This window comes from Theobroma umbraticum, unplaced genomic scaffold, assembly GCF_002168275.2.
Source record: "Theobroma umbraticum cultivar Fairchild unplaced genomic scaffold, ASM216827v3 scaffold_239.1, whole genome shotgun sequence".
Classification (NCBI taxonomy): Eukaryota; Viridiplantae; Streptophyta; class Magnoliopsida; order Malvales; family Malvaceae; genus Theobroma; species Theobroma umbraticum.
Window position 1 is genome coordinate 2,227,160 of NW_018397273.1, and position 11,172 is coordinate 2,238,331.

Below are 11,172 nucleotides of genomic sequence, written 5' to 3' on the forward strand. Positions count from 1 at the left end.
ACCACGCTCCATCTTCTTTCTTTTCTCCCCAGTGGCCCAACCACAAGCATGCCCCGCCTTGTCACCCTATCCCCAACTACCACACTCCATCTTCTTTCTTTTCTCCTCAACAGCCCAACCACAGCCACGCCTTGCCCTGTCGCCTTATCCCTAGCTGCCACACTCCATCTTCTTTCTTTTCTCCCTAGAAGCCTAGCCACGTTCAATTAAACTGGTATGACTTTATTATTCAAGTTATCAACTATTTTGTTGCTGTGGTGCGTAAGGATGTTTCTGCTATAGCCATTTGTAAACCATATTAAGGATATGAATATGTAAAAATTTTTATTCTGTTGTAAACGTGCCAACCGTTCCAAGAATAACTATAAGAAGGAAGTTGAAAAATGATTTAAATACATTTTGTTCTATGACTTGTCAAGAAAGAACAAATGGGACAACAGACTATAGCTTGTGATAATATTGGGACCTTAGATCTATTCAAGTGTTTCCTTGATTAGAGACATTGAATCAAAACCAAAAATGTGTAATTAGCTGTAACAACAAAAGCATGATAACATTGAATTCAGTATGTTGCCAGGCTGTATTTATTTTTTTCAAAATTGATTCAAACATTGATTCTATTATTTTTATGTTTCTAAGTCGTTTGAAAAATGGACGCAGCCGACAAAATGTGATGATAGTGTTAATTATAATTGCAATAAAACATTCTCTTAATCATCAGCATATGTAGGGTCAAGTTCATAACAAGCACCTTTAATTGAGCCTTCTAGAACTCCTGCTAATGGCAGTCAAACTTTGATCTCACCTACTAGAAGTAAACCTCCATTGTGTAGTTCAAGTACCAAACTTCGTCACAAATTAACTTCAGAGGTTTGGAATCATTTTGAAAAGAAAAATATTGATGGGGAAGATATGGCAATTTGTAATTATTGTAAAGCTATACTTAAGGCCAATAGCAAGAATGGAACAAAAGCTTGAAAAATCACATGAATACTTGTGTAAGGAGAAAAAATTCAAGCATTGAACAATGCTTTGAAAAGCAAAAACAACTTGGCATAGCTACACAAGCTAATGGGAAATTTTTAAATTAGATATTACACATTTGATCAAGACATATCAAGACATGAGTTGGCTTGTGCTATAATCTTGCATGAGTATCTGTTTTCTATTGTTTCTCATGTTGGTTTTAAGAAGATTGTTGCTAGTCTTCAACCCTTGTTTAAAATGGTTTCTCGCAATACAATTAAAGAGGACATTCACAAGATTTATTACTCAAAGAAATCCAAGCTACAATAGGGGTTTGAAAAGTTAAAAAGTCGAATAGCCATCACGACAAATATGTGGACTTCAAATCAAAAGAAAGGTTACATGTCCGTCACTGCTCATTATATTGATGAATCTTGGGAGTTGCAAAGCTATATTTTGAGGTAAGCAATTTTTAGTTTAATGCTTTAAATTGTGTTATGTTATAGATTAATGGTTTTATGAAAAAATTGAAGCAAATTCATTAATATTATTTTGTAAACATGTAGATTTGTATATGTTCCACTTGACTGAATGGAATATAGAAAGCAAACTCTCTACTATCACTGTGGATAATTGTAGCTCCAATGATGGTATGATTTCTATCCTAGTGAATAACTTGGGTTTTGAACTTTTACTTAATGAAAGAATTCTTCACATGAGATGTTGTGCACATATATTGAACCTTGTTGCTAGAGATTGATTATCTGTGATTGACGATGTGATTGAAAATGTCCGTGATAGTGTAGTATATTGGTCAGCTAGTCCATCTAGATTGAAAAAATTTGAAAAAAGTGGCTCGTCAAGCTAAATTGTCATATTCTAAAAGGTTGAGTCTAGATTGTAAAACTAAATGGAATTCAACTTATGTGATGTTTTGGACTGCTATAGGATACAAATATCTCTTCCCTAAGTTGAAACTTAAAGACAAAGGTTACTTTTGCGTGCCTAGTGAGGAAGATTGGGAAAGAGCAAAAAATCTTACTGACAAGTTGAAAATGTTTTATGACCTCACTAATTTGTTTTCTAGGACATAGTATCCTACTATAAATTGTTTTTTTGTCAAAGTTTGTAAACTTTGAATTGTAATTGTGAATTGGATGTGCTTTGATAATGTGACAATTAGTGCCATGGCAAAGAAAATGTTTGATAAGTTTGAAAAATATTGGAAGGATATTCATATTGTGCCAGCTGTGGCTATTATATTAGATCCTGGGTATAAAATGAAGTTGGTTGAGTATTTTTTTCCTAAAATTTATGGTGGTGCTGCAAATTATAAGATTAAAGAAGTTAGGAAAACTTGTTATGATTGACTTCAAGAATACTAGAGTAGATCCATCAATCTAAAACCAAAGTCTTCTTAGAATTCATTAGCAACAACATTTGATGAATCACTTGAACTAGATGATGGTATGTTGTATGAATTTCTTAATTCTTCTACTGATGAGCATGTGAAGTCAAAATTAGACCATTATTTGGAAGACAAAGTTTTGCCATTTACTAAAACTTTTGATATTTTGAGTTGGTAGAAGACAAATAGGATAAAGTATCCCACTTTGTAAATGATTGTTAGAGATTTTCTTGCTATTCCTATTTCCACAATTGCATCTGAGTCAACCTTTAGTACTAATGGGAGAGTGGTGACTGACCATCGAAGTAGGCTTAAACCATACATTTTGGAGGCATTGATATGCACTCAAAATTAGTTGAGAAATGAAACGAAAGGTAAATAAACTCATTATATTTTTATTTCATTTGTTTTCTTTAAATAATTATCTATTATCCTAAGTGTTATATATATTCTTATTTTTTTTATCTGTGTAGGATCATATATAACAATTGAAGATTCAATTGCCACACTTGTTGACACTAACACGAAAGAAGATGATTGAATTGCTCATAAGCTTGCCTTATTGTCAATTCGTAATGTTGTTGAACTAGTTGTTTGGATATTTATTTTAGTTATTTAAGTTTACGTTGTTGTTGTTTGAATATATGCGTTTACTTATTTAAGTTTATGTTATTTGTTTAGATTTTTGTATTTAGTTATTTAAGTTTATGTTGTTATTTAGATATTTTTGTATAGTTATTTAAGTTTATATCGTTTTATGGATATTTGTTTTTAGTTATTTAATTTTATGTTTAAGATATTTGTTTTTGATTACTTAAATTTAAATTTTATTATTTTTGTTTTTATTAATTTAATTAGTAGTTAATTTTATGAAATACATAGAGAAATATTATTGTATATGTATATAGGTTCGAGTAATTGGGTACCATGAAGAAGATTTTAATAATTTTTTAATCTAATTATGTTTTTAAACTGGTTAGGGTAATTATAGGATAGTAAAAATGTAATAGGGTTAGGATTAGGGTAGTAATTTTTAAAATTATTTGATAAATTAATATGGTTAGAGTAGTTGATTTTTTATAAGGTTAGGGTTCGGGTATCTCGAAATTATAGGGTACCCTACCCGTTGACAACCTTATCAAAAAATGACATGCGCATATCTCAAGTTTTGAGGGGTGTATGTGGACTAAAATAAATATACTTTTAGATTTAGTTTTTTTGTTAAAAAATAACGTAAAATACTCTCACGTTTTTCAATTTTAATTGAAATTATAAAGGAGTTTATTAATTTTTAAAATAGACACTTCATTCTAAAAGTGTAAACATTATTAATAGAGATTATGAAAGGATTAAAATATTTTTTTATTGATTTAAAAATTATTATATATTTTTTTAAAAAAATAGAGAGCATCGTTCCAAAAACTATCATTTGGATGGAGTGCTTATTTCGAAAATTAATAGATCCATTTGAAATTTGGATTAAAACTTATGAAGTGAGAGTAATTTTACCCTAATAAATAATAATTGCATTTCAATTAGTTCTTTCATTTTTAAAGGAGCATTTTGGTCGTCAAAATTATGGTTTGGAGTTTATAACAAAGATTTATTATCAACTTTTTGAAATATAATAAACGTAATTTATTCATTGAATTACGTCACGGGTTTAAAAGTACGTAGGAAGAAAATAAAGAAAAGAAAAATAGAGGGTAATGCGGAAGAGATAAAGATGTGGGAAACAGTACACTATCGGAAACAAAGGAGAAGGTAGAAACAGTTATGAGGGTTGGATTAAGATGGAGCGTGCATAGAATAAATAAATTTTTCCAGAGGAGGAAGCACCTCGGCGAAGATGATTGTTGATGGTTTAGCAGCGGTTGGCACACCAATAGAATAAATAAATTGTAACTGGTCAGGTAAATTCATTTTCCGTTTTCCATTTTACGAAATCAGGAACAGAGAATGAGCTTGTAAGTTTTGGGGTTTATGATTCTGTACGTACTGTACTTTAGGATGCAGTCATTGTGAATATGATAAGGATAGTCATAAGTTAATTTTGTCTATAATTCGTAATTCCTTGCTTTATATGATTTTCTCAATCTTTGGCTTATTCCAAATGAATAGAGTCAGTGAGTTATTTCCATGCCCGTTTTTCCTTGGAAAGAGTTTAACGGGTATAATGTTTTTGAAGGGGGAAAAAGGTTTGCGACTGCATTCCTTATTCCTTCTTAGGGTTGATTGGAGGAAGGTTAAATGCTTGATAGTATTTTTTTTTTTTTTTTAAGATTGAACTGCCAATTTAAAGCTAATGTTGACTACTGTTTGCCGTGGGTTCTTCAAAGTCATGGGTATTAAAAGAATAATAAAACAATTAGTTAAGAGCATCTTCTTTGTTTTGCGATTTTGCATTTGATTTGGATATTTGGAGGCTTCGACAGGTTGATATCCGAAGGCAGTAGTTGCCACCGAAGTTGCCCAAGTCGACAATTTCTTTGAATTTTATTGATATTATTCTAATTGTTACTCTCTTTTAGTCCCATAATTAGTGTTTGAGTTTGCTTTTTTTTGAGTCAATTTTTCAAGTTTGACAGCCTTTTACTTGTAAATTACTAATAATTAAAATTTGAAAGCAGTACAACAAAAATTTCAAATGTATATCTGTTAAAATTTAACTTATTTAAATATTTAAACTAATTAAGATCAAAGCCGAAAAAGAAGTTTGACCATAACAAGTCAATCTAAGATAGTATTTATGGCACAGAGGGAGCACCTTATTCTTGAAAGATAAAAAAGAAGTGATGTGAAACAATTATGCTGTCGACTATATCATACTTTTTTTTGTTACTTTGGTTGGTATAGAGTTGGAGGATCTGTCAGGCGTTCAAACACTTAGGCAGTGAGAGAAGTAAAGAAGACTAAAGCAAAACTGATATGATTCTTGGGCAGTCAGTATAAGAAGATAATGAGGATGATGGTGAGGAGTGTAAATCGAAAGATGGCTATAGGATGGGCAAAAGAATCTAAGGGATGTTTATCCTCGACAATGACGAGGGCCTCTAATACCTGGAAGGACAACCAGAGCTCACAAATATTATTGTCTCCACCTCTTGTCACTCTCGACCTTCCAGACATTTGGGCTGCCAAATCCACCCACTATGATCCCCTATCAGGCCAGAAAATCTGTAAGAGTTTCACATTTAACTGTTTTGATTGCTCTCTGTTTACCTATAATCCCTCGTCTAAGGATCACTTAACTGTTATTTTACTGTCTCATTATTCTTTATGCTGCAGTTGTTCCACCAAATTTATTTCTCAAGGTTTAATTTTATCATCTGTTTTTTCTGTCAGTTGAAACAATGGTGTTTTTTTCTCTAAAATTAAGAGATTTATCGAATTTTTGAAGCTACCGAAATGAACCTTCTATATTTCTTGTTGTGCTTTTCAGTTTTTATTTTTTGGGTTTTATTTAATACAATTTTCAGTTGCAAGAGGAAGCTTGAATTGAGTTTCATATTTCATTTTGATAAGCTATGCTGCCATATCGAGCTTGTTTTTGAGTTGGTTTCCACCGACGTGGCCTTTTTTTATGGTTTAAGTTAGTTGGTCTTTTGCTTAATAAAAAACTTTCTTCCTGGCTGCTTCTGGAGAGGGATAATGCTTTACCAGTTTTGAGGGTAGTGAGAAGCCAGTGTCCCTAAATATCTGTAAAAAAAAGCTTATTCCATATATAGATTCTTTAAATATCTGAAACAACTTTGTGCTGCATTATCCACAGGGGAATCCTTCCTCCCTATTTTTATCTTAAAGAAGTGCAGGAAAGCTTGGAGGGCTAGGTTTATGATATAAATTTATCTGAAATATTGAGGAAAATATGGAAAAATTCAATAAAGAAGAGGAAAAAGGAGAGAAAAGATCCCTAAGCTTCACGCATAGGGTTCCCTTGATTGCATCAGACAATCAAGAAGAAAGAAAACCTAAGCATCAGACTTAGGGTTCCTTAGGAGTTACACTTAGGTTGATTATCAAACAATCACAATAGTGCTAATGCTGAAAATCTCATACACCTAAGGTTGATTGCATCACACAATCACAATGGCACTAATGCTGAAACTTTCTCATAATAGTCTGTCTTCCAAAAGGAAGATTACATTTATATTTATACAGGCTACTATCCTACCAACCCCAATCCTAAAAGAACTAGAACTCCAATTTCTTGTAGAAATTTAAAGAAAATTCTTAAGACTCCTATAAAAGCTAATAAACTTGACTCAGAAACAAAACCTAATAAGATAACGAAAAGCAAACAAAGATTCTAAGCCCTAATATAAATGTAAAATATCAAATGCAATCCTAGTCGTATAAAATTTTACAATTAAGCCCCATTAATACAACAAAGTAATGAAATAAAATCTTATGTAAGTTGATCCCTCAATTAGCTTCTTTGCATTCTTCATGTGCTTGATTAGTGATATTCACCACAGCCAATGTGCAGATTGCCACGGTAATTAATGGGAAGTTAATTGCAGAGGAAATCAGGTCAAGAGTAGCCTCTGAAGTAAAAAGGATGAAGGAGTGCATTGGCAAGGTTCCTGGTTTGGCAGTAATTTTGGTGGGCGAGAGAAGGGACTCACAGACTTATGTCCGTAACAAGATCAAAGCTTGTGAAGAAGCTGGAATCAAATCTGTGATGGCTGAACTTCCTAACTATTGTGCTGAAGATGATGTTATGACTGCGGTGTTAAAGTTTAATGAGGATCCATCAGTTCATGGTATTCTTGTGCAGCTTCCTCTACCAGAGGTAATTCTGCCATTGGGATCCAAATTTCACCCCTGCTTTTCCAAGCTAATGGTAAAATGCAATTGCATTAGATGCCAAGCCTAATTAATCTCAGCCACATGAATTTCTGTGATTTATAGGCCTACCATAGAAGATATAAAATTGAACTGTCAATAAACTTGAGGACCTTGAGATCACCTATTTGCAAGTACTTGTAAATCTTTGACAAATCCCATTTCCTATCAAATGGTATCCTTTTTTCCATTAAAATGCAGTGGGTGCTCCTGATATTTCAAACTGTAAGCAAGTGGCGTAAGTTTTCTGGTAAGTTAAAGGGATTTAATCTGATGCAAGTTCGTTTTCAATAGCCTAATGAATTAATTTTGTTTCAAAATATCTGCTAGGCAATATGAACTTTTCCTGGCCAGTCATCTTAATTGAGTATTTCAGAAGTTTGGTGTTTGCAGACGAGTGGCTTTGGTTGATTGTATTAGTCCTTTGAATGCTTTATAATTATTTCTTTTAGTTACTACACCATGAGGTTAATCCCAGCATGAGGCGGGATCTTTGGATTAGTCTCATATTGGGATTTTGTTTTGATTGGCCTGATATGGAGATAGTTCCTTGGTTACATCTGTATCTCATAGGTCATTTTTGACCCATGATCTCATGTGGCATTTCTTGTGACAGTGCCAAATATGACAGACAGTCAGGCCATCACACCTCACCCCTAATTATTCTAGGATGAGCTATTGTAACATCTTGGACTGCATGAGTTGCACCTCCAAGCATATAAATGGTTTAGCCTAACCTCATTGATGGTAGAATCCTCCAAGCACAGCCCTAAGATTCTCTGTCAAGTCCTTTTGGTAAGTGCTTTCTAGTCTACTGCCTGTTGCTGATACTGCTCCTGTGGATACCTCTCTCTTGGAGTACATCTCATAAGTGTTCACGACTTCTCCTGGAGGCATTACAAATCTACCTTATATGTTCTTTTTTCTCATATTTCCTAATCTGCAGCATGCTCACCATATGAATAATCATCTAATCCTCCTCTCTGCCATCTCGATTATTAAGTTAAAATGTTATCTTGAATTTTACAAGAGAATCCTCTAAACTGTTCTGCAAATGACTCGTAAAAGTCATCTGGTACAGCATTTGGATGAGGAGAAGATTTTGAATGTGCTGAGTCTGGAAAAAGATGTGGATGGCTTCCATCCAATAAATATGGGGAATCTTGCCATGAGAGGGAGGGAACCGCTGTTCATTCCCTGCACACCTAAGGGTTGCCTCGAGCTATTGATCCGATCTGGTGTGGAAATAGCGGGAAAGAAGGCAGTAGTGATTGGAAGAAGCAACATTGTGGGATTGCCCATATCTTTGCTACTGCAGGTAATAAATTGTCTTATACAGACATTTCTGTTTGTAATGTATGTTTCATAAACACATGAAGAGGTAAAAGGAAGTTGATATGAATATTTATACAAAGTACTATTTATGTGAGTGACTAAGTCTGTTCCCTGTTGTCTTTCTTTCAACTTCTGAATAACTTTTTTTTTTTCCTCTTAGAAACTCACTTCCCTTGTTCTCTCCGTTTCTCTCTCCCCAGGCAACACCTTGTCTGTTGAAATTGTGATTTTCTAGTTTCCCTCCCCATTATTATTTGCGAATATTATCTTTTCTTCATATATGTTGCGACGTAAAATTTACAAAATGGGATAAAGACACTTTTGTCATTTTGCATAAGTACCTGTGTGCTCCTAATTTTATTAGTTGTCTTTTTATTTTTCTCTTTCTTTGACATTACATTGTTTATCGTTTTCTTCATTTATTTTATCTTCCTCTCTATCCACGATATTTTTATTTATCACACAAGTAAAGGGTGCCACATACCTAGTTAACTACAATACATAAATGATAGGCAACCATTCAGAAGGGTTTGAAGGCTTCCTATATTAATAGATTTTACCAGTAACTCTGTTTATATGTGTATTATCTTTATATTCTAAAATTTAGTGAGATTATTTTATTTTAATCTTTTCAATCGGGTCCATTCTTATACATCTCCCGGGGTTAAGGACTGGTTCTTTTTAATTGTGTCCACTCTTACTATTTGACTAAGTAGGCATACTTTTCCTGAAATTGTTGGGCAGAGGCACCATGCAACTGTCAGCATAGTACATGCTTGTACAAAGAATCCTGAACAGATCACACGTGAAGCTGACCTAGTAGTCTCAGCAGCAGGGGTGCCTAGTCTGATACGTAGCAGTTGGCTAAAGCAAGGTTCAGTTGTTATTGATGTTGGGACATGTCCAATTGAGGTGATATTGCTACTCTTTCATTGCTTTGCTTGATTTTAAGTGCTTTCTGATTTCATTTCAGAAAAAGAATGGCAAAACTTTGGGAAGGTAATTTGTAATGGGAAAACTACAAAATAAAGTAGCCTCTTTTTATTTCTTACATCCCCGCTATTAATAGAGAAATGTAGGTCTGCATGTATGTCGCGACACGACTCTATTTGTCAAAAGACACTGTTCACACAACTGCCAGCCGCTCCCTAGAGTGCAACTCAGGCATGAAGCGTGTATTCCGTACCCCCCCTTCTTCTCTCTCTCTCTCTTTAAAAAGTAAGATGATTATTGCATTTCATTTTAGAGCTCAATTTATTCATGTCCAGGACCACAACACTTCTATTCGTCTGTTGATCTTAGATTCTGTATTCCAACAACTATGGTATGATCCTAAATGTGGCTTCTAAGTTCTTTCATCAATGGCAGGACCCCAGCTCTGGAGTTTGGATACCGTCTTGTCGGGATGTTTGCTATGAAGAAGCATTGAGGTTGCTTCTGCAGTTACTTCCCCCGTACCTGGAGGCGTTGGACCCATGACTATTGCCATGCTCTTGTGCAACACTCTTGATTCTGCAAAACGGTGTATGGGTTTGCTTGACTAGCGCAAGGCATGGTGCTTAGCATGTCAGGGCAAATATGTTCCATGTGCTTCATATAGGCGCTTAGCATGCTACAAGTGAATCGTTTATTCAGATATTACAGCCAAAATAGGTTAGACTTATGCATCAGCTACGCCATGTCGGCTCACAACTCCCAAGATGACTCTAGTGAATGGGAATCCTGTGCAATCAATTTGATCTGATACTAAGAAAGTCTTGCTTGCATCTATATCATGGAAGTTTGCTCATGTATGTTCTGTGGTTTTCATCTTTTATTCGCGTATCGAATATGGTCACGCACCTCGAGTGTACTATTGCGCTACAACACGCCCGGTCAGCCGCAGCTTTCCATTAAGATTCTGAGTATAATACTATCTATTCTGGTGCTATTAGAAATCAAACAAGAACATAGTTATTTCTGGATAATAAAGATAGATGTGCTTTGTTTTATATATAGATTTAAAGTACTATTATCCGAAACCGTAAAGAAATCTATTTTATACTCACGTTACACCAAGCGTGTGAATTGCTATGCGAAACGTCACAAGATCAGTAATAAACATTTGGGTAAAACAACGCAGTGGAAAGCATATTAAAGATGAAAGTATATGCTACAAATTTGTCTAGCTTTTTCGACGTCTAGACAAAAAGATGCTGGTATAGACCGCAGCAACTCAGACGGTAGATATACTCCTTTCAAGAGAATCCATTTTTTCCATGATTATTAAGGATAAATTAAGCGTATAACTATATGAAACATCAACTCTACCATAGATTTTGTTAAATTGTCACTCTTGGAATATTATAAGTATGTTATGACGAAGCATCGCATATCAGAGACATGATTACGAGTAAGCTTACTTGAAGAATAATGTGCTTATTCATCATCTAGTGCTATCCATTTTAGCAATAGCCCTATGTGAGCCACTTATGTTTCCGAGTGAATTCATACATTAAGACACTTCAATTGCAAAAGGTAAAATTACTATTTATCCTTTATATCAATTTTGTCTTTGATAAATCTATGATATAGAGTTAGTTGAGCTTAATTTTGATAGTAATTTAACTCAGTTC

General features: G+C 34.0%; 1 protein-coding gene across 1 annotated transcript; it reads left to right on the forward strand.

Moving 5' to 3' along the window:
• The first annotated feature begins 3,964 nt into the window (after nt 1-3,964).
• LOC110426897 (Amino acid dehydrogenase family protein) lies at nt 3,965-10,117 on the forward strand. Its single transcript, XM_021442232.2, is given in 7 exon segments — nt 3,965-4,287; nt 5,231-5,553; nt 6,853-7,169; nt 8,304-8,540; nt 9,302-9,469; nt 9,926-9,980; nt 9,983-10,117. Coding segments are annotated over 6 exon segments (1,116 nt in total). The 5' UTR covers nt 3,965-4,287; nt 5,231-5,333; the 3' UTR covers nt 10,102-10,117.
• The last annotated feature ends 1,055 nt before the right edge of the window (nt 10,118-11,172 follow it).